Genomic DNA, 24114 nt, shown 5'->3' with positions numbered 1-24114 from the left:
CCGATGATAAGATTGCTCTGTAGTTATTGCCGTTTTCTTTTGATTTGTTTTTAATGGAATGGAATGGAATGGAAGATATAGAGAAATATTAGGTCAAATGCACGGAAAACTTTGTTTTCATATCGAAGAAGGTAGCTTTGACATCGAAAAGATAGGAATATAAATTGTATGTATAATGCTACATGTTTATGAGAGTAGCTGCTGCTAATGATAATGAGCCACTTAATGCGGTCATAGTAGATAATGGAGTGCCAACCACGGGAACGTAAACAACTCGCTCATAAAACCATTAAGTTACATACAGTATACAGTATACAGTATACAGTATAGGGGAAGCAATTATTTATTAAACATTTATATCACCGCAGCTTACAGACTATTAACGAATATTATCCAAGACACACTCTGCCACTTTGTCGAAAGCAATTAGAGAGACGCAAACTTGCTGTAGTTGGCAAAGTCATCCATGTTCAGCTTGAAATCCCGCAGATTGCTGTCCGACCAGAGATCGAATTCCCGGATGATGTCGGCGGTGAGCTCATCCTTGTGGCTGCCCACGACTCCGCGGCGAACGAACCTGTGTGTTGAGAGATACCGAGATTAGCCTGCTCCTAGATAAGATCCAAGGACCTACCTGAACTCCTCCACCTCCCGTCCTGCAGCCGCCTTCATGCTCTCGAACTCCTTGACGTGGTTGCACGCGGGATTGTCGCGCATGCTCTCGAAGGAGAGGTGTCGCTGCATCTGCTGGATCTGCTCCTGGCTGACACTGCGCTCCAGGAACTGGGCCACCTCCGCAATAACCTGGCCCAGCTGACCCTTCATCCGCTCGTAGCTGGTGAAGAAGATGTTGGGCTCGTGGCGCAGCTGCCAGAAGTCCAGGATATGCGGCCAGCAGGGCGTGAAGTTCACATAGCCATCGATGAAGGAGTGCATGAAGTCCGACTTGGTGCCCTGGTAGCCCACCATTCCGCGCCAGTGGTGGAAGTACGAGATGGCCGCGTCCTTCGGGTTGCGGTACACATAGATTATCTTGGGCCTCTTGCTCCAGATCTGCCGCGGCAGCATCCAGGCGGGCAGATGGGACTTGATCAGACGCGGAGAGGGCAGCTCATTCGCTGCGGCGATGGTGTCGTGCGGCACGTTGGGAACCACTCCATTGAACCTGGGGAGGATTGATGGATTAGTACACTATCCTAAACTACGCTGATGGCTTTGGAACGCACTCAAGGAAGGGCGATCGATGCGTGAGATCCACGCTCTTGGCCGTCTCAAAATCACACTCGTTGATGACCAACCAGGCCAGCTCCTGCATCCAGGTGGTGCCGCATTTCGGCAGGGTGACAATCCACACGTCGTCCTCCCGGACCTCGAAGTCATACACACGATCCAGGATCGGCTGAAAGGTGTCCGCCAGGCGACAGATGCGCTGCTCCCAGTTTCCGACCACCGGAACCGATGGCTGGCTGCTGGCGAAGATCGAGGAGTAGCCGCCACTGATGGCCAGCTTGTCGATCTGCTCGAAGGGCACGCTCTTAGCAAAGAAGCTCGACTGGGGCATCTTCAATCTAGGGTGAGTAAGGCTCAAGTGGGCGAACGATTGATCGAACTGATCGGCTCGGCAGTTGAAACCGCATTAAACGCTGCTCGAGAAACACCCATGGATCGGCAGCAGAATCTCGGCTCTTTCCTCGACTGGGAGATGGCAGCGTGACACGATCGTTAAGGAATCTCAAATCGGAAGGCATAAAAACCTAGTTATATTTATATAAAATAAATCCCTTCAGTGGCAATTCGTTTTTATATAGGTATGCTCTTTTTCCAGTTGTATAGTCCGAGAATATCATTTTCGAAACAGCTTTAGAAATGGCAACACTCTTACTTTTAATATTAATTTGTAAATGTTTATAGCCAATATCACGCATCCATCGCCAAAACAAAAAGCGACATTATGCAATTAACGCGTAACCGGACTCGTTTTTTACACATATGCGACACGATTTTGGGCTGCCTGAATCGATGGTGCTGTAAGATGGAATGGCTTTCTTTGTTGGGACGTCCGAAAGAAAGTTTTTGGGCTGAAAAAGCACGCTTTGTTTACCTTTCGATCGAGGCGGCCAGGTGAAATTAAGAAGACGCTTTTGGGCAGTCGTCGAGTTGGAAGAATGCCAGCCATTAGCTGCTGAAAACAGGTTGTTTGCATTCACAGAGGGTTGGGCTCACATCAAATAAATAGATGATATATCATTATTGACAGAGTGAATGAAATACTAATGGAGCTGTTAGGCAGATATAGAATCGTATATTGGGCTAGAATTGGCCAAGTTCGCTAACTTGGCCAACAACCTTGACCCCATACCCCAAATTTCGCTTTCTCGATAGCTGGCTTTTGTAGATAATTTCCATTTTGCTGGATTTTTATTTGTATTATTTGCGTTTGTTTTTGTTTCTGGTTTGTGTTTGTGTTTCTGTTTGTTTTTTTGTTGTGTTGTGTTTGGTTTTTTACAATAAATTTGACTAAATCTTAACATTTATATTCCTTAACCTGCAAGGAGCAAACAGATGTAGTAACAAATATACATAGTTGTATGTAAAGATTTATCATTTTTTGTGTTCAGAAACATGTAGTAGTACCGTATCTATAAATATTATATGTATACATATATGTATATTCTTCATAACGTGTAAATTGTTTTCGCATTTTACTTTACTTAGCATTCCACATTACGATCAGCTTTTGCTTTATTTATTCAACTTTAGCGCGTTTGTAACTCACGCGATTTAATCCAATACATTCAATTGAAACACACACATATTAACAACATTGAATTTGCAAATACATTTATATTCTCCTATCGCTCAGTTTTTTAGTTTGCCTGTTTGGGTGAATTTTCCGATTCAATGCGATCAGTAGTGGTGATACGAAGTGTGGGAGCGGAAAATGTGGGTTGGTGGGTGGGAACCTTGCCACAAAGTTGAGGAGATGGAAAGGGGGACTGGGGGGGCGTGTATATAACTTCTATCAAAACATTCTGAAGCACGGATTTAACACCTGGTAACACATACAAATTACTGTAACTCTGCGAATGAATGCCGATATCGTATGACATATATAAATATATATAATATGCTTCGTAAAAGTTGTATAAATTGTATATATGTATGTATATTGTATATATTATTTTGCTTTCATTTTCAATTTCATTTCATTCATCGTTTAGTTATAACAAGAACGTATTATCAACTCGTATTAATAGATCTGCTTTATATATGTATATGTAATTTGTTCAGTCAATTAGATAAAAAGATTTCAAAAAGGATTTCACTTAATTGGTAAACATTTGCGTTTAGTTTGATTTCTCATACCGTATGCTTAGAAAGCTAAACAACATTAATAGTATTAGTTTGGATAGCTCATCATTTCGCGTTTTGCTTCAGTTAGGAAAATAGGTAACTAGATAATTAGGTAGTAAAAGGGGCCCCATAGGATTTCATATGTCTCAAGAGTGGATTCGAATTAGTTTGTTTCAGTTTTACTTGTAGTTGTTAGCTGGTTAGCTAAATAGCTAGTCGCTAGTGATAGTAGTATATATGTATTCTGCTTGCCTATGTATGCCGCATGTGCATATGTATCTAGTATGTATAGTCTTCGTCTAGCTATGGCCTTGTACTCGTTCCGAACCCGAATCCAAATTCAAATTCAAATCCGAATCCGAATCCGAATCCTAGTCCGAATCCGATCACGATTCTGACTTGGACAGCAATTAAACTATATTTACTTGGCCTTGCAGTATTCAACAGAGATTGTCTTCATGATGGGAGAGAACTACGTGCTTGTAACACTTGGTTCGGTAGTACCGCTATAGGGTCGCCAAAACCGTTATACTGTTATACATTATACCGTTGCCAGGTACAGTGGAGCGCACGCCATATGATCTGGTCCATATGCTGTGGGACTTCATGCCAGCATGCTAGCTTGCTAGCAAAGCATGCTGGTCTGCTAGTCCGCTTTCGTTAGCCTAAACACATACACATTTATATGGGGATGGAGGGACATACACACTCACGCACACACAGACTCACATGGTATATATGTATATGTATATTTATATAGAAATAGAAAGTTCGCTTCTTGTGATGCATCTTAAACATTTAATTTTGAGTCCAGCCCAATAATTGTTTACTTGTTTGCCTTAGTTAGTTTTGCTTTGCATGATACCGCATTTGTGACACCGCTCAGAAGGGGCACCACTTCGTTAGCCAGCCAATCAAACCCACTCCGTGACCCCGCCCCCAGTCCGTTGGTCCGTTCAGAGATAAGTGTGGTGGGGCAGTCCAGGGAGCGGTTGGACTCGGGTGGGCTGCGACTTCAGTGGATTCAGGATTAGGCCGAGAGACTGCGGGTCCGGAGTCAGACGTCGCAGGACCTTCGACGCCGTCACTAGAGCACGTCCTCCATCTCGTTCTCGCCAATCGTGGAGGTACCTGGCGCGTGGGCCGGCAGTGGCTTCAGTAGACCCGAGAACAATCTCCGGAAGGCCGTATGCTATTTGGAGTTGGCCATCTTGCCCACCGGTGGCTGCTTGGCCATGATCTCCGCCAGCGTGTTGACGCCCTGCTCGTCGTACTTCTTCCACTGCGAGTAGTTGATCTGCATGTAGGTGATCAGCTGCGGCATGTCGATGAAGCCTGCAAAGGATGTTAGCCATTAGTTGCTGCTCTGCAGGATCTGCCAGCACGAACTCACTCTCCCAGGCGTGCATCATGTCCTGTATGATGTATTCGATGAAGCCGATCTGGCTCTTTGGTATGCTGCAGGTGGCCCGATCGAACATCGGCATCACGATGGGCAGGTGGCGCTGCTTCTCCTCGTCCGTCTGCATGAAGTACTCCTCGGCTATGCGGCGTGCCCACTCGATGCAGAACTGCATCGGCCTGGCGGGGTTGCTCACATCGGCCACCTTGATCAGCATGCGACGCATGAGTATGGACGTCTCCTCATCCGTCTGTGGATTGTGCTAGTGATGAAAAAATACGAATTAGCTGCTGTTCAATATAGAGTGAAATAGGGGGACTTACATCACGTGGCTCCTCGCCGCCAAAGACGCTCACGAACTTGGCCAGGTGCTCAAAGTGGCGGGTCATCTCGGTGGCCAGGATCATGTCGATGATGGTGCTGCGGGCCGACTTGTACGTCTCCTTGTCCAGGTTCTTGAAAATGTTGATCTTATCGTCGCCTGCAAGTATGGAAGTATTTCAGTAAATCTAACTGACTTATGTGCTTATCAATTGTTAGGAAAACACTAACCCAGTGTTAGCTTAAAGGTGATTGCCGCGTGATGGTTCTCCAGCACGGTCAGGTCATTGTACAGTACGGCCAGGGCGTCGTTCGAGTTGCACAGGAAGGCGGATGAGCGACCAGGATGATCCACGTCGTGGGCGGCGGCGGCGATCAAAGCGGTCGCCTCCTCCATGCGATCCATCACCAGCATATCCTTGTTGGTCAGTTGGGTGATAAAAGCGCCAGTGGCCTATGAGGACAGAGGTTTAATATATTATAAGATTGTTCTGGCAAGGATCAGCTAGCAGGAACGCACCTGCATCACATCCGCGGCATGGGTGCTGTTGTGATATGTGTTGCTCTTGCGGTAGTGGGCCTCGATCACTGCCAGCCAGGCCTTGCACACGTTCTCATCGATGTTCAGGGTGGCAAAGACGTCGAAGCGGCGGAACATCTCCATGCCCAGGTAGAGCAGCGGGTGGTAGTCGGTGATCTCCTCCAATTTGAAAATATCAAAGTCCCAGCTGAGAGATTCGTCAAGTAGTTCCATGATGATGGGATTGGACTGCAAGACAACGTAGTTTGTTACCTTCTAGATACTAGTAGACTGATCTGAATGGAATACCCACCTTCATTTTGGCGGGCACAATGGCAGCGGTTCTCGTGGAGCTGCCAGTGCGTATGATGGAGTCATTCGAGCTGCGGCGCGATGAGTACACGCTGGGACCCTGGAAAAGCCAATTCGAGTTAGATGCATACCCCATGGGTTGGAGATGTGGCACTTACCGTGAGCAGGGCACCGATTAGATCGGTGGCTATGGGATCGTCGGTTCGTATCTCCTTCATTTGCGGACTGTAGAGTCCTTCGCGCTTCAGGAACTCCAAGACCTTGTCTATGAGACGCGCCTCATCGGCCGAACAATTCTCCTGTACTTGTGATAGTAAATTGATTATCTAATGTGCGAGTGCGCAGTGGTTGCGTTTGGTTTGTTTTTTGTTTTTGTTTTTGTTTTCGATTTTGGTTTTTTTTCGGTTGTGTTTGTTGGTTTTGAGATTTGTACATTTGGTTTATTTTTTTTATTTTGGTTAGCGACGCACAGCGAGCAAATCGAGCGAGCGAGCGAACGTGCGAACGAACAGTTTGGTACATTTGTAATATTTTTTATGAGTTGGTTCATTGTTCGAGTACACAAAACATAAAAGTAAAAAAGAGAACATAACAATTAAGAGATAAAAAGAGAATCAATGTAAGAACATGGTGGCTTAGATGTGCTGTTACTGTTGAATTTTTGGGATTAGTAGGCATTACGTATATGACAAATTAGGAGCTCAAATGGGTGAACAGTGAGGCAATGTCGGTTCTTTTACATCAAATACATTTGACTAGCTTGGAGTGTGCTTTCTTGCTTGCAAATCTTTAATAGACAGACTAGTCCCTGTTCGGGCGCCACTGGTAACAAAGCTGCTGTTCGGGCGCCACTTGTCACAAAGCTGTGTTTCAGACCCCTTCGATTCGATAGCGGAAATAGGATTGGTTAATTTGATAATTAAAAGCAGAGAGCTTGCTGTCTTCCCGTGGCCCTCGCATGGACAAACACCGATGGCCAAAGTCAGCACCACTCCAATCCGGTAAATGCATTTGCCTTTGGATCTCACTGTGTGTCGGTGCCTGTGTCGGGGGGTGCGGGTGTGGATGGTCTGTGTGCTTGTGCTTGTGCAAATATTGTTGCTAATGTTATTGCTGTCGCTGCTGCAGTTGCTGCTGCTGCTGTTGCTATTGCTGCATATGCTACGGGGCATGACAGGACACCAGAACACCAGAACACCAGGACACCAGGACACACACACACAGACGGAGCACGGACGGACACAGGCACAGGCACAGGCACAGGCACGGACGGCAATTTAGCAATTTAGGCAATCCCAAAAGCCCTCCCAAAGTTGCAACGTGCTGCAGCCACAACCCAAGTGCGGAAGCGGAGTCATACTTTAGTGATGGGTGCCTCCAGTGGCAGCGACGTCAGCTTGGCCAGGCTCGTTCTTCTCAATCCGTCCGAGGCGATGGAGCGGACATCAAAGCTGCAGCGCCGCACCGAGTGCAGGGAGCCCCGAGGCGCCTCTTTGGGCTGCGGCAGCGTGGCTATGAAGTCCATCTGCCCGCCGGGCACATCAAAGTTGAAAATCAGGTGCGTGGGTGCGCTGTTCGTACAAAATTGCCAATTAGACTCACTCGGTGGCTAGCGGACGATTGGAGTGGAGGACGAATGGTCACTCACCTGCCTATGCAGGCCACCGGCACGACGCGCACGTGCATGGGTATGCCCTCCTGGCTCTTGCGTCGCACCGTCAGGATGCCGTCGAACTCCTTGATGTTCTTGCACTGCTCGCTGATGGTGGAGAGGTCCGACACAAATATGTCCTCCAGCTGCTTGCTAATGATCTCGTCCTGTTGTCCAACGCGGAAATCTCATTAATGCCGCAATCGCAAACAATCCACCCGCCCACACAGACCCACTTACCAGCCGCATGTTGAGCAGCCTCTCGGTGGCACGGTTCGCGTACTGAATCCGCAGCAAGTCGTCCGTGATGAGCACCACCTCCTTTAGCCGGTGGAGAGCCGTGTAGAGGGCCTGGGGTATGAATAGGGAGGGTAGTGAGTGTGGGTTTACAATTTCATTGGCCTGCAGGACAGCGCTTGCACGCTTCCATTTAATTGAATTAATTTGCAGAAGCGAATGGCCGGCCGAGTGACGGTGGGGCATTAACTAGATTACCTGTTGAGTGGACATGACATTGTGCGGCCGGATGATGGAGTGCAGTATCTGCTTCAGTTCCACACTGCACATGGCCAGGTTGGTCGTCTCCGCTACGCACTGCGAATACACAAGACACAAGGTGGACACAAGGCATTGTAGCATCTGTTTCTGTTTCTCTTTCTGCTTTCGCCTTCAGCAGATCCCTTCCTGCGATGGGGCAATTAATGGAAACTTACTCTATTAACGCCAGCGTCCAATAGAGCAATTAGCACATCATCCTTTTCGAAGAAACTGCAAAAGTCGTTGTTCGTAAGTCGTAAGTCGTTAGTGGAAATTGGCGCCAAACTGCTGAGCACCGAACTCACCTCTTCTTGCAGACTGCAATTATTGTCGTTAAATGGTGGCCGTGTGTGTGACGAATGGTTCTGTGGGGACGGCAACGAGAAGAGGCAAGTTTTATAGCAAAGTGAAAAGTTTATGAAAATGGAAAAGTTTTGAGAAGTTCCGAACCCAAACCCGACTTGAAACCCATTTCACATCTGGCACTTTTTACCCCACCACCACAACCACTACGCACCTCGCAATGTGCTCCGCATCCAGGTTCTTGGAGGAGCGCGCATCAATTATGATTAGGTGATAGCACTGGGCGGTGGCGTACGACTTCTGCAGGGTGTCCAAAGCCTCCTCCTTGGACTTGACCAGCGTGACGTCCAGCTGGTGGCGCTGGCAGGCCGCGGTGATCGCCTCGCAGATGCTGTCCGACTTGTGGAAAACCAGGAGGGCCTAGCGGAGGGTCAAAGCCATTGCACTGATTGAATTGCCCCATGTTGCAAGTGGTCCGAAGAGGGCTTACCTTAAGTGGGGGATTCGGTGGTAGCACGGTTGGATACTTCAGGTCCATGAGATTGCGCTGCATCAGGACATAAAAAAAAGAGGGGAGAAACGTGAATGGGGGAGTGGTGTCAGAACAGGTGAGACAACGTGTAAAATTTAATATAAATCTGCAGCTCCTCCGGCTTTGCCATCAAAATAAGAGGGCTTAACCCGGCTTCGCATTGCGTATGTACAGACGTATCTGTGTATCTGTATCTGTATACAGATGGATATATATATGTATATATATCCCCAGCCAGGAGGTCCAATGCGTGTGTGTCGTCGTTCGTGTCGCTTAAATGATGATAAATTAAAATAAAATTGCTCGCTGCTGATTCTGACTTATGTGTGGCACGCTTGTGTGCTGCAGATTTATAATACGAGCACATTAAATCCGCTGAAGGTGGGTGGGGCTCAGTGTCAATCAGAGGAATGAAAATGTAATCGGAAATGTATCACAACACGCCGTAAGACGCGGCTAAGGCGGCAGATTGATGGCTGTGCCAATGCCACTGCCACTGCCACTGCCAATGTCGCGTTGGTAAAAGTTGGTCCTGCGAAAGCTGAAAGCCTGGCAAAGCTACCTGGAAAGTGCGGAACTCCTCCTCCTCCGTCGGCGATTGCTTCTTGCCCGCCACATGGAGATGGAGTTTCGGCACCTTGGGCAATCGACGCTCGTACAGACTGTGTGTTTTGCGCTCCAGGCAGATGACCTTGCGCCGAAGGACCACCGAGTCCTCATGGTCGTGGCCCGGTGTCAGCGGTTCCTCCTCCGCCGCATGACTCCTTTCCCCCTTCGGGTGTGTGCTCCCGTCGAGGCTCAGATTGTTCAACAGCAGGCCCGGGACGTCCAGGCTGCGTATGGCCTCGACTATTTCCGGCTGCAGTGCACTGCGTCCTCCTCCGCCGAAGGACACGCTCAGCGGCCTTGTGTTGCGGCGCAGGGGGGTCATTATGTCACGACTCTCGGCCTCCACATTCGCCTCGTATTCCAGCTCCATTTCCTCGGGCGTTTTACTCGAATTCCGTCCCACAAATGGCAGGGAAATGGCCACCGGGCCTGGAGTCCCATGCAGAGGCCGAGGCGGAGACGTGGCCGCCGAAATCGTTTCCACTTTCATTTCCGGGCAGGCACCCTCGCTCTTTGGCCGAAGGCCTCCGTTGGTCGGCATTGCCGGTGAATCTGAGTCCAAACCCAAACCCAAATCCAAATCCAAATGAGCAGCGCTTATCAGCCGGCTGCGTATGCTATCGTCATCTGGCAGCGTTCTTGGTCTTTCATTACGGTTATCTCCACTCCGATCGGATGTAGCCGCGATGGCTATGGAATACGGCTCCGTATCGGAGTCCGGCTCGTTCGACGGATTCTCTCGACCGGCCGACGAAGAGGACGACTTCGCGGATGACTTGCGGCGAAAGACTTTGCTGAATTTTGGCAAGCAGTTGCGCATTCTGCTAATTATAAACCAACACTCGACCACGACCACGACCACGACCACTGGCCACTCGCAGAGAGTGGGGCGAACCAATCCGTAGTGCAATAACAATGACAGCGACAAAACAATTACACTCGCCACTTGAGGTCCAATGTCTTAGATCAATAACAAGTTGTTTGCATAAGCTCCGCGAACGTACGAATAGAAACGCGTCGCGTCGCGAGTGGCATTTCCAACTTTTCCACGCCGTCCTCTAATGCGACAATCTCGATCTCTCTATCTAGATCGGTATCTCTATCTGTATCTGTATCTGTATCTGTATCTGTATCTGTATCTGTACTGTATCAGTATCTGTATTTGTATCTCTATTTGCGGCTGTCTGTATCTCGATCGGTGATTCAATGCGGAATCAGTTCTGAATAATTCACAGGTCTTGTGGTCGAAAGTAAGCGACTTCGCAACGCTCAAACGTCGAACTGAAACGGAATGAATTGAGTCGCGTCGATCGGGGGTATAATCTCTTTCTTTGCCTTTTGATTTCCCACCTTCAATGTTAATTGATTTGATTTCTCTGGTAGCGTATTGTTTATAGGCAAAGCACACACACACACACACGCACACACACGCATCGCGACTCACTGGTGTGGGTGAGCGGCTATTTAAAGCGGAATGTAAACCGAAAAGCGCAACGCTCTCCGCTCGGCCCGCTGCCATATAAACTGTGTTGCCCCTGATAAGATACCTTATCAATAGACGTAACAGCCATGTGGTTCAACCCCCAACCCCCAATCCCCAACCCCAAGACCCCCATGGTCACAGTACGGATTGGCAGACTCACCTGGTAGACGTCCATCGGCTCATCTTCCGGGGTGAGGGCGAGAGCTAGTGATGACTTGCGGTGACCTGGACGGCTGTTCCCGCCGGATGAACTGGTGCCCGATGTGCCTGTGCCTGCGTTTGTGGGGAAAACGGAAGAGCGGAGGGGAAAAGCGTTAGCAGGCGAGGAAAATTCCCTGAAAAGTATGCTACGTTTCTGAGCGTTTCGGGGCTCGCAAGCGCTGCATACTTGGGGGCTGTCGACGGCACGACCACAATCAAAATGAATGGTCACCGCACACAAACACACTCGCAAACACACTCACACAAACACACACACATATAGAAACAACCACTCAGTTACCAACACTTTGACAGGGACACGCACGCACATTAATTCCTCTTGTTGCACGTTTTATTTAATTATAAACGTTGGCATTTCAGAAACACTTTATAAACGGGCACACGCACACGCACACACACGCGTGTGTGTGTGCCGGCGAAAGGGTACAAAGGTCCTTGGGGGCGGTGCTCGAGCTTGGGCTTCCTATCTGTCAACCGAACGGGGGATCCCCCGAGGAACTAAGCCGCACAAATTGTATTTCACTTAATGAGAAACAGGTTGGGCCTTCAACAACCCACTTTATGCTGCCTTATGCTGCGGCGAGCAAACTAAACAAAAATCCTGCGAAAAGGATGCCATGTAGCCATGAAGCTGGCTTGGCGAAGCATAAGAAGATAAAACTTGCAATCCAATAGATTGACCTGTTCAACCTTCAATAATTCCCAGCGCATTAAAGTTTGTGTACATATTTAAGTGGGGAATTTCAATCCATATTTGGAGCTTTGGAGCTCGGCATACCTTCGCAGCAGTCGCTCTGCAAGCAAAGTTCCAGAGCAAAAGTTTGATGGGAAATTAAAATTCTGCGGCTTCTCGCAAGTTATGTATGCTTAGGCCCAAACAATTTTTAAGACCCCAAATGATTGACCAAACAAACTTTGTGTGTAACGAAATTTGTTCGTGGCTTTTGTGCGGATTCCCTGCAAGCAAATTAAAGTTATCAACAAGGCATTTGGGTCTTGTTCTGGGGCTTTTCTTTTAACTTGATAAGGAATATATCCACCTGGCAAGCTGCTTTCATGTCAAGTGTGCATTATTTAAATTATTTACAATATTTGTGTTACGACATTTTTAAGCTTATAATGCTAATTGAAGCCTTCAGCATACACAATACCCATCCATTCACTTACAGGCTTATTTTTTGTGAACGTAATTGTTCAAAAGGCATTTTCTGCTTAGCGGTTATTCTACAGCTAAACTTCATTTAGTGCAACTGCTTTAATTAATTATATTTCTCTACCTGTTCTACTTTATTCCCACTAATCTAAATTTGTTCTGCGCACTGAGCTCTCATCTTCTTAAGCTCTTCCACCTCTTGAATGCATAATTTTCATGCAGTTGCTTCTGGGAAATGCGATCATAACTTTTCACATCTTTCTCAGTTGCCCAAAGTTTTAAATTTCTGCACAAGCAGGCGGCAATTTACCTAGCTGCCAACATTTACTAAGGATGAAAAGTTGATGAAGAAAACTTTCGTGCTGATTTTTAATTGCCAAGACCCCTTGGCCGGGCATCATCATCATCATTTGGGCCAACCCAAGTCACTCCCCAGTGGACACGCATGTTAACCGCCTCATCAAACTCCACTTTGACCCCATCAGAGTTGGGGAATGGAGGCGGAGGCGGTGGAACCTTACCCACATTCAGCTCGGACTCGGAGGCCGGACGCGTTAATGAATCTCTGCCTGGTGTCGTGGACGTGGGTGTGGGCGTGGGCGTGGCTGTCGTCGGATCTACGGCTAGAGATGGGCACTGTCTGGCCCCCAGGGCCATTCCCATTCCCACGCCCACTCCCCCGCAGTTGCAAGTGCTGGAGATGGGCATGGGCATGGACATGGGAACGGTTACGGTAACGGGAATGGACAGAGGCAGCGGCGGCGGCGGCATGGAACCCTCCTGGCTCACATGGGCACTGGTGGTGGTGGTCGTGGTCGTCGCCGATCCAGCCAAATTCGGCTGGCTGGAAATTATCATTGTTTGTGTTGTTCGTTCGCTTGTCGCTTGTCGTTATTTATTCCTTGGCTTTGGCACTTCTGGTTTTCTTGGTGTTTTGCAAATGAAGTCACACAAATTCGCATTACATTCGTGGCATTATGCTAATTGTCATTTATGTGCAACAGTTTGTTTATCTGGCTGCGGCATTGATTTCACACAATTAGTGCGTAATGATAAACTGCCCCACATGCCCAACAGTCGCACACTACATACGCACAGCCCACAAGATACGGCACACAGCACACAGCACAGCACACAGCACTCTTAATATAAATAGCCGGAATGGGGCATAAACAAAAACTAGCCGGGGAAAGTACGGAAAGTGGGGAGTACGGGTCTGTGCCTAGTACATACTAATACCCATACTCAGACCCATACCCAGACGGGATCCGTGTGCGTTGTACACGAAGTGGGGACACTATGTTTGCGCTTATTCAAATGGGTCGGGTGTATCTTATCGTTGGTGTTATTTTTCGGAGCAGCCAGGGAGTAAAGTGGAGCGGAGTGGGGCGGTGGTGTTGTAATCTAAGCGAAAATCGATAAATTGTTTAGATAAAAGGCGGCCAGCAGCCGCTGACGTCTCTGAATTTCGGGGGCACCTTAAAACTGGACCCACCAAGTGCCCCACCAAGTTACTTACTGCCTGGGCTCGCACTCCTGATCATAGTACATAGAGTCGGACACAGAGCGGCGGAAATCGCGGACGCCTCAACTTTTCACTCTCGGATGCACTTGGGTTTTTCACTTCTGCACGCGATCGAGTGGCGAAATTGCGGGTGATAAACCCTGAATCAAACTGGCAAACTAGTAACTGGCGCAGCTACCAAAAAAATATGGAAAATGGAATTAAACGCGAGCCGGACTGGGCGAAACGTCCGTTCTAATCCGGTATGAAGAACTGTTTGCCAGATGATAATTCTCGCACGGATTTTCAAACTGCCAGAGGCAGTGGACTGCGAGCACTGACTGCGACTGCGATGGCGATTGTGATGGCGCTGGCGATGGCGACTGCGAATGTGCGCTGCGGCGAAAGCTAACGGTCTGTTTGGTAATCCGTGAGATACTTTTGGGGGGCGCTTATAAGGCGCTTAGCCATATAAAGGCAGGTGCAATGCCATCGCAACCAGAAGCAGATTGAAATTCAACTCAAATTCTATGAGCGGATTAGCAGGGGCTCCCGGTCAGTCCCGCTGGCCGAATCGCATTGGGCCCTCGGCTTTTTGGGGCCTTTTGCGCCTTGGGCCGCCGTTGTCATGGCGACCAATTAATTTGTGATAAGATAATATCAGGCAAGTTTGCTCATAGTATTCAGATGTTTAGGCTGTGTGCGTTTTGAGATACGGCACAGGTTCGGATACAGGTACTCTTTTGCCCAGATGCAGATACAAAAGCGGCCAGATACAGATACAGTTACAGATAGGCCGCAACGCGTGCACAATCTACATCTGGGGGCTAGAATGGTTGGATGGCCGAGTGGCCCTGGGTCGAAGTCGCTATCGAATCGGCAAAAAGCCCTATCTGGGCCGATCTTCTTGACTCAGCGATAGCCGCCTGCCGGACTACTGGACATATGGCCGCCGGAGGAGCGCTCGTCTATGGTAATGGGAAACCCATATTGATAGGGAGCATTCACTGGTCGAGGGGTAATCTAATCTGCCTGCTATATCTTATACCTTCACGTGGCTAAGCTATACGTAATTTGTGTAAGACCAGCGAGAATCGCCAAAGTCGTAGTGTCGTACTACTAAACGACTACGACTACGCGGGCGTCATCGCTCAATTTCCCATTTTTATGGGGAACGCTGCCTGATAAACTGCAGAACTTTGACGCGTGGGATTAGCCGCCCATAATGAATCGAGTAGCGTCGAGTCGAGTCAAGTCGAGTTGAGAAGCGTCGACTGATCGTTCGGTTTGTTTTCTTTGGCTGTGATTGATGTTTTGGCGCCATTCCGTGTGCGATCCATTGTTTACAGGGGCTCGCATTCGGAATCGGAATCGGAATCGAAATCGGAATCGTACTCGAACTCAGATGCGTATTCGGATACCAATTCGGATTCAGATTGAGATTCCGATTCGGATGCGGGTTTAAAAAGAGAAGTGCGAGTTCGACGTACCGATGCCGATCTCGCTCTCCTTCTGTTCTTATATGGCTGCTGTGTGCGACTGGCACAAAACCAGATACTGTCATGTGAATTTTTGCATATTAATTGAGGCTTTTTCACAGGGCGTTATTCGGGCAACCCACACCCATCAATGGGTCAAAAGTGGGCTCTGAATTGGGGCAGTTTAAGGGTATCTGGTTAACTGGGTATCTGCGCGTATGTGGTGGCGATTGGAGGAGACCAAATCTATCCAGAGATCGCTACTCGCTACACTTGTTGTTGTGGTTGCCGCGGTTGTTGGCACACTTAGTTGCGAAGTTTGTTTTGATTTTTAACACTTTTTTTTATATTCGTGCGCGGCTATGCACACTTTTGTTGTATTTTAGAGCACGCTAAGCTGTTTTTTTCCACCTCGGGCGAATGCAGCCAACGAATTTCAGCGCGTACATGATTTTCAGTCGGCTCTATGCGTTTTTAATTGCAATCGCTTTGGATCGACGACTGGTTGGCCCTGGGTTATATGTTATATAGATGTTGTGTGTTGTATAGATGTAGCCACGACTTGGCCAAATTCAAGCGACTTCAGCTGCATTAGATGGCGTTTCGTGGCGACCAGTTTGCAGCTGGCAGTCTCTTCTTTTCTGTATTTCCTATTTGGCACTTGCATCCAGCGCGTTACTTTGGCACTGGCTATATAGACGCCGATTCTGATTTCGATTCCGATTCCGATTCTATATGGCACAAGCACTGCGATTCACATATGTATGTTGCGGCGACGTCGACTGCAACTGCGAGCGCGCAACCGTCGCGGCGAAAGAATCTACAGCAACTGACTCCGGACTCCGACTCCCCAAATGGTGAGCAGCTGTTGCCGCCGCTCGGAGAGAGCGAGCTTTGCATTTGATAATCGAAGCTCGCTCTCCGGCTCTTCCACTCTCCCATTCTCCGATTCTCTCCCACCCCAAATCCGATCCCCAGACGTTTGCTGAGCGCGATCAAGTTTCAACGATGCTCACTCGCTCTCTGGGCACGGCTCCACCGAAAGCGGCAGCCAGAGAACAGGAGAGAGAGTGGCAGAGCGGGAGAGAGAGAGAGTGGGGCGGAGAGCGGGAAACTGTTAATTGGACGGCGACACAAAACAGCTGCGCTTTGGATCCCCGACAAGCGCCAGCTGACTCTTACGAGTCTGGGATCGAGTTACCTGGCCAAGCTGTTGGCTTGCACCGCACTTCTGATACCCTGCACTGCGACTTGAGACACAGCTTTCAAACTAATAGATGAGTCTTCCTGTACAGTACTGCGTATTCTGCAGCCTAGATAGTCTAGTTCAAAGTGTCTAAGGAGAAGGACGAACTGCTAATACCCTGTAGTTCAGTAATCAATCCCAATCCCGTTTTATCTAGCATTAGTTAACAGCCACTTGAGTCGATTGGCTGGAGCTTGGTGCATCGTAAATCATCAGGAAATCTGAAGAAAAGGAAATGTGCAACCGATTCCGAGATTCCCACTGATAAGCAGTACTACGAGTACTATCAAACAGCAGAGCGGAACCTCTTGAGGGTGGAGTAGCCTCACTTCAGATTAGAAAAATCCAATCAGAACCAGAAGCAGAAGCCCAGCAGATTTCCTCAATCGCAGCACTTGTCTACTTTAATAGTCTCTATTGAGTATTCAAGGTAGCCGACGCCTCGCATTAAAGGGTATCACGGAGGGAAATGATGCTGCCAAGAGTATCAGGTATCAAAAAACACGCAGAGAAATGATATCTTAACGTTTTAATGATTTCACACTGTTACTTGAGAGTTCGAAATCATTCTCCATTGAGATACTTTTATCAATATTACATTAATTTGATTTTTCTTAAATGGAAACAGAAATTCAACCTTTCCATTGAATTGAGAAATTTTCAAATTGCCAGGATTAAATTATTCAAACTTTCAAAAATTCCTTCCAAACTATTTGCGCACCCTTCTTGAGAACGAAGGCGGCGTATTGTTTCGGCGCATGAAAGGATGTTGCCCCCTGACCTGGCCATATCAAATTTACCACTCTGAGCAGCTTTAAGAGCTTAGTTCTTAGTTCTCTACTTACTTCCAGTGGCCCGTCGCACCACGCTGTGTGTGAAGTTGCCCAGGGCGGCCACCGTCACAATCGAGTCCTTTTTGCCGGTGCTCAGCTGGTGGAAGACAAGAAGTGAACACCGGGAGTTCGAGGCGCATTCGGTTACCTTTTCGTAGTCGGCCTCGCTCTTTGTCTGCAGCGGATTGAGCAGCACCTGGCCGCACAGGTTGTCTCCGGCCGTGCTGCCGTTCCCGTCGCTGGGCGGCTGCAAGGTCACGCCCCCACAGCTGCAGCGACGGAGGCGGCTGCGGCGGAGCTTGATGCAGAACAGGCGGCTCTCGTCCTTCTCAGAGGCGTCCAGCGGCAGGGATCCTCGTTCGCGAGTCTGACCAGCGGCGGAAGGGGCGGGGGGCAGAGTGCTTGGTGAACAGCCCATGGCTAAGAAGTCCTGCTTCTGATCCTGGCCGATGTGATGATTGCGTTGCGGTTGCTATGCTAAATTGCTCTTGGTTGCCTTGTGATTTTGGTTTTCGGTTGGCTGTGGGTTCCGGATCCGTATCCGTATCCGTATGCGGACTTTGGCTTTCCGGGAGTGCAGTGGTGCTTACTCCTTCGTCCTGGGCAGTGGTGCTGCCTTCTTGTGGTTGCTGCTGCTCTGGTTCGATGCTTTCGATTCTGGACGATGTCGTTGTGGCTGGCGATAACATAATTGAAACATTTTTGGGCTGCGGTCTGCTGATTGATTGACTGATGGCCAGCGAAGATACTGGTCACATGATCCAGGGAACTGCAAGAGGCAAGAGCGAAGTGGGTGTTGGTTAATTGGCATACCAGGCAAGTGCAGTGGCTTTTTTGTTAGTTTGTTTGGGGATTTGCATGTTAGATTTGGTGGATTGCTTTCGTAAGCCCACGAAAGGTCTTAAAACCATTAAAAAGGCAATCGTGCAAACAACACATTTTATATAACTTTATTACCCGCTGCTTTCAGCCCACTAATTAGTTTTCTGTTTAAAAATTAAACATGTACTTAAATGGGTACAGCCAAAGCCTTAAATATAAACAATAAAATGTAAGGCCCTTAAATAAGCTTATTTATGCAAACCTTTCACATTAACTGGAGCTTATTATGGCGAAACATGAAGCCCTAAAATATTAAGTTTTTAACTATTTTTTTAAGCTATTCCACAATCCGTAACTTCTTTGTTCGGTAGCCTAGTGCGCACTGACCTACATTAACATGGAACCTTTGCGTTGCTCTTTTTTGATAATTCCCAGCTTAATTAGTTAAACTAGTTTAATTGACATTGATAAGCCGGCAGGGTGATAAATGACGCGTTGCAGTGCATATCTGGTATTTTAACTCGATTGCGAAAGGCAGTTCGTGCCGCAGTTGCCCATTCAAGCGGCGTTTCATTGAAACTCTCATCGAATATGGACAGAGCACCCGCACAATTGTCAAAAACTCTTGGCGATTGTTATAAATTCATAAAAGCCCAAATATTGGCAATGATTATTGGAGCCAAGGCGAGAAGAAATCGAAAAGGCGAAAATAACACGAAAAAAATAATAATAAGAAAACAGGGGCCCTTGAACGTGACCAGCTCGCTGCATATGAATAATGCCCAGTTCGAAGCTATATTTGCGTTTTCCATTCGCCAACGACTCCTGTCTGCCATATTAAGTTCGCGTCCCGAAAAGTTGACGAAACCGGATAGTCTGAACCCTCGGAGGCACGTATCAAACAATTGACTTGTGGGGATTTGTGGGTGTCATATATAATACAGCGCTTCCTACATATCTCTGACATCGTTGGGGTTGGAGATGGGAATGGGAATGGGAATGGATGTCGATGTCGATGTCGCCCCGGCGTTGTTCTCATTCCGGCTGTCAGTTGGCTTTATCTTGGGGCAGGCAAATAGAAAAACCCTATGTAGCTGGCTCGTGTCTGCTAGCCAATTTTAAATATTTAGATAAAACCCGAACGAAAGCGAAAGAAGCAAATCAACTGATACGCAGCGGAGTGTGGAGTAGGGTGTACGGAGTACGGAGTTGGGTGTACGGGAACCCAGCGAGCACAGTTCAGATTAGTCACCAAAAGTCGTACCCACTTCAAGAGGCAATTGGAGCCCCTTCGCCACGGCAGATCAAGTCTGCGAGTGAAATGTCTTATGTCGCTTCTGTGGGACAGAAAAAAAACAATTCGAAGGGGAAGCGGCGGGAAAAAGATAGTCCTTATCCCCGGCGACGTTGATTGACTTGCTAAAGCGAAAGGCTGTCTTTCATCTGCATTCGCACATAAACACATTCACATCCATAAGGACACTTGTTGTCGTCCCACTGTCTGAATCCGTTTGCATTGTTGGGGCCAAAGACAAAAGGCGTCACAACAGAAGACACAAACAGGAAGACAGGCGAGCGCAGGAACATAAGTACAGAGAGAGATATGTCACTGAAATTGGTCATCTATTTGGAATGAGTGTTTTATGCCAGAGAAAATTGTGCTTTGAATGTTAAATGTTTAAAGCTTTTTTCGTCCAAGCCAAACTCCAATCCTTTGCTTAGGTCCTTTAAGCTGGCTGCAGTGTGACCTTGCTCTCAAAGTTAGGTCCAAATTATTTTGCGTGCTTAGGTCACGCTTAGCTTGAGCTGAGGCATTTGCCTTCAAAGTCGCTCCTACATTTTTCTCCGTGCAGCCTCCGATGGCACTCCACATTTCTAGCAATGAGAAAACTACAATAGAGATGTCGGAGAATCAGCTCCGCGTACACATCAGTCTATGGTTTGTTTGTTGATTTAAACAAATTATTTTTAGCCCGACCATATTAAAATGAACAAGTAATGGCTTTCGCCATACACTCGGGCTCATTTAGGTTTTCAAATAAATAACGAACGCTGCGAACGTAGCATAATTTGTTTACCGCCGCCCAGGAACGAAGTGGGTTTTCACATTGCTCAGCCGCCCTGTTGCCAGGCTGTTCCTTGCTCTTTCTTGCTCCTCCTTGCTCCTCCTCGCTGTTCCTTGCTCCTCCTTGCTCCTCCATGCTCCTCCTTGCTCCTCCTTGCTGTGCCATGCACTTCATCGGGGCCTCGAGCTCCTGTGCGGCGCCGCTCGGTATGCAACTAAAAGCTCGAGTGCCAAGGAGTGCCAAATTCTATTAGCGGTCCCCGACGTCGATGGCAACGTCAACTCATTAGATGCAGCCAGTCACGGATGCTTGGCCCCAGCTCGGAGCTATTAGTATGCAGGTGCTTGTGGGCACTCGGATAATAGCATCATCAGGACGCCTGTGTGCAAGTGCGAGTGCGAGTGCGAGCGCTCCTAATAGAATTTCCTACCGATTACCGATATGTACTCAAGAACGTAGGTATTTGGCAGCCGAAGCCGGGCCATATACGAAAAAGCTGGCCGAGACCAAAAATGATGATGAACATGGAGCATGGCGCACCGCATTCGCATTCGGACTCGCATTCTAGCGAATTTGTATCTAATAGTTTTTGCACGCTGATGCTTTGCAGCTGCCGATCGCGCGGCTTCGGCTTTCTGTTTACATTACATGCATCTGAATCCGAATCGGAATTGGAATTGGAATTGGAATCCGATCGACAACTATACACAAATGCCGAATAATGTAGCGGACACTCAATGTGTGTGCACTCGACTGAGATCCATTACAAGTGCCTAATTTGACTCGAAGTCAGGTGTTGAAATGGAGTATTTAAGTTTACGGCCTGCCATAATTCAAGACACTTTTCTCAAATGAACGACTAGAAAAACAGTTCCAAGTAAATTACAAAAAAAGACGACCAAAAAAACACAATCTTGACTCTTTAATTGGTTTTTCGATTGAGTGCGAGATTAAAATGTTTTGCAAATATGTATCTAATATATTAAAATTTATTACGAAATAATGTTAAGAACTTCATCCAAGCGAAAACGATCTGAAAAACCAATTAAAAAGTGTGGCAACGAAGAAAACGTGTTGCATATATGGATTTGCCCGCCCAAAAGGGGCAGTCCATATACAATTTAATGGCCCATTATCATCTCGTATGTGTCCTCCAATGATGGAAAACCTTGACGGTGGTCTCTCGAGGAATTTCATGTTCAGAACGTGCGTCACAAGTGTCAGATATATGGCCATTGGCCACATAGCTCTGGCATCCTCGAGATTCGTCTACGATCGCGGACCTTGGGACTTCACAATGGAACAGCTACTAATCGCTTACAGGCGGCGGAAGGTTGGATCGCCACTAATTAATAACGAACACGAAAGAACACTCCAAGTTGCACACATCTGTGTGTGTGGAGGACCAATACGATGTACTCATGTATGTATGAGTATTTGAGTATCTGCGACTGCTTACAATATCTATGGGACTTCTACGGCTGCTTCGGAATTTGCATTTCAAATGCCGATCTCAAGTGAGATATAACAAAATGGAGGAATGGGAGAGCAGGGAATAAGTGTCGCAACCTGGAAGATTAGACAGGGACGGCGCTATTTGGAGCTGATTGCCCCAGTTGACAATGCAAATGCAAGTACAGACACAGACACAGATGCAGATACACAGATGCAGATACACGGATGCAGGTACACGGATGCAGATACAATGTAATGGCACATTGAGCATAAAGTTGGACGAACTGCAGACACCATGGTACTTTGGGTTTACGGGTGACTGGGTGACTGGATGACTGGATGACTGGGAGTGGGTGGCATTGCATAACCCCAGACATAGTAAGCATTTGAGGTGGAGGTGGCCCCCCTGGAAACTCCCAATCAGTATGCACGCGAGCAGCTCGGATTTATTTGCTGTTAACAATAGCTGCGAAAGCACCTCCAACGTCGCAACAACAATAACAATCCATTTTAATAAACAGTTAAAATCGGGAATTAATTAAGCCAGCCAACTGATTGGGCGACAGCCTATCGCATAGATAGTGAAAACGTACTGAAACCACACATACTCATATTCATACTCAAACTCATACTCATACTCATACTCATACTCATACTCATGCTCATAGCACACAACTCATATCGTTGAGAGCCATTAGATAATCGACGAAATGGGCCAGTACACGCGGGATGTGGCCGAAATAGAAACTTAAAACCACTACTACATTTTTGGCCAGCAGTGAAATGCGAAATGCGAAATGCTGAATGCAAAATGCAAAACACGAATGGCGAAATGCGAACGCAGTTTGCAAACTTATCGCCGTCTGTTTATAAGTACGAAATGATATTTTTCACATTGTTTATGACCAGTATGGGCATCATTGCTCACCAATTTTAAGCGCTTTTTATGTGCCTGCCTCGCGCCTATAAGAAGTCACTTAGAGTCGGTCAGGTGGGCTAGTTAAACTGAAAACTGCGACGCCAGTTGCATGAAAATATTCGATTTTATTCGCCTCATTTCATTTCGTTTCATTTAATTTTATGATCTTTTTGGAGGACGTACGGCGAACGTTGTCAGCGCCAAGGTGGCTTTGCATTTTGATATTGCTGTGGAGGCTCAAGGACTCAGGAGCTTAAGGATACATATGCTACTTAAAAAGGAAAACAAGCAACCCATCGATTTTTACATGTACCTGCAGAGACATGTAATCGCAAATTAGGCGAATCGGAGCCCAAAATGTATGTCCGAGCGCAGTACATATACAATACATTATCTGTTGACGTACCGAAACCAAAAATTTGTCGTTCAGCTGGTAGTTGTTGCTTGGCCGCCTGTTGCTCGTGGACGTGGACGTAGCTATGCGCTGCTTCTTATTCTTATTTTAATATTTATATCAGACTCTAGACTCTAGATATAAATTAAACAAATACACATGAGCACAGTGGGCAAAGGGGGGCAGTCACACGCACACACACACGCACTCATAATAATAAATATTGCCGCACACACACGGACACTTCTTCGCAATAACAAAACATTTCGCTGCTCTTTCTTCCACAAATTAGAATTTATTTTAATGCGCGGGGGTCACGTTCATAGAACGGATGTTGTTGCTGTTGCTGTTGCTGTTGCCGTTGCTGTAGCTTTTGACGCACAAGATATTGCAAAATATGTATACACACCGCCACATATATCCATACGGCGAGTTGTAAGCTGCAAACTCAAATTCAATGCATTAAAAATAATAACAATGGCGCGGTCACGACAGTAGTAGGAGCTATTGAAGCTATAGCAGCGGCAGCGGCAGCAGTAGCGCCGATAACGCTCCTACCGCCAACGTATCTGTATCTCAGAGATACAATTGGCTCACATTTACTGCCAACACTCAATCTGAACGGCACACACGCACCCCCGATATATGGCACACACAGCACACAGCACACAGCACAGCACAGCACACACATACAAAAGCTACTTGTATATTGATCACAAATCGGGAATATGATTGTCGATTATTGCGGCCACGGAGATAACCGAATTTTCGGCGGTCAGCGGGTGGTGCAACGCGTGCTCTTGGGCGGTATACACCTACAGAATTCAGAACTCTGCTCGGGGCGTTCGGCGGTCGGCGGCCGGCGGCGAGAGAAGAACGCCCAAGATTTCGATTCACGAGATTCAGCCGCAATCCGCGTCGCGATCCGCAATTCGCAACTCGCAATCCGCAATTCACGATGCCCGATCGACGACGGTTGCTTGTCAAAGCAAAACGTC

General features: G+C 47.5%; 2 protein-coding genes across 8 annotated transcripts; both read right to left on the bottom strand.

Moving 5' to 3' along the window:
* Positions 1–317: 317 nt before the first annotated feature.
* On the bottom strand, positions 318–1652 carry LOC120446730 (amine sulfotransferase). Its single transcript, XM_039627847.1, has 3 exons — positions 1227–1652; positions 635–1165; positions 318–577 (listed from the first exon to the last, which is right to left on the bottom strand). Exons 1-3 carry the CDS (start codon positions 1559–1561, stop codon positions 427–429), a joined length of 1017 nt encoding a protein of 338 aa, XP_039483781.1. The 5' UTR covers positions 1562–1652; the 3' UTR covers positions 318–426.
* Positions 1653–2436: 784 nt separating this feature from the next.
* Positions 2437–24114, bottom strand: LOC120444586 (high affinity cAMP-specific and IBMX-insensitive 3',5'-cyclic phosphodiesterase 8). 7 transcript variants are annotated; one of them, XM_039624351.2, is made up of 20 exons: positions 23936–24114; positions 23129–23250; positions 17609–18229; positions 17473–17557; positions 11185–11297; positions 8891–8947; positions 8615–8820; positions 8403–8462; positions 8274–8328; positions 8056–8154; positions 7801–7911; positions 7558–7727; positions 7270–7480; positions 6068–6235; positions 5911–6009; positions 5598–5846; positions 5309–5531; positions 5080–5237; positions 4748–5018; positions 2437–4689 (listed from the first exon to the last, which is right to left on the bottom strand). In XM_039624351.2, exons 3-20 carry the CDS (start codon positions 17876–17878, stop codon positions 4547–4549), a joined length of 2748 nt encoding a protein of 915 aa, XP_039480285.1. In that variant the 5' UTR covers positions 17879–18229; positions 23129–23250; positions 23936–24114; the 3' UTR covers positions 2437–4546. The 7 variants fall into 7 exon arrangements, with proteins under 7 accessions (XP_039480285.1, XP_039480288.1, XP_039480286.1 ...); XM_039624354.1 differs by lacking the exon at positions 23936–24114 and having other exon boundaries at positions 6068–6208; XM_039624352.1 differs by lacking the exons at positions 17473–17557; positions 17609–18229; positions 23129–23250; positions 23936–24114 and adding exons at positions 12921–13416; positions 15646–16173.

The sequence above is a fragment of the Drosophila santomea genome, chromosome 2R (genome assembly GCF_016746245.2).
Source record: "Drosophila santomea strain STO CAGO 1482 chromosome 2R, Prin_Dsan_1.1, whole genome shotgun sequence".
In the NCBI taxonomy this organism is placed as follows: Eukaryota; Metazoa; Arthropoda; class Insecta; order Diptera; family Drosophilidae; genus Drosophila; species Drosophila santomea.
This window is presented reverse-complemented; position numbering and strand designations above follow the sequence as displayed.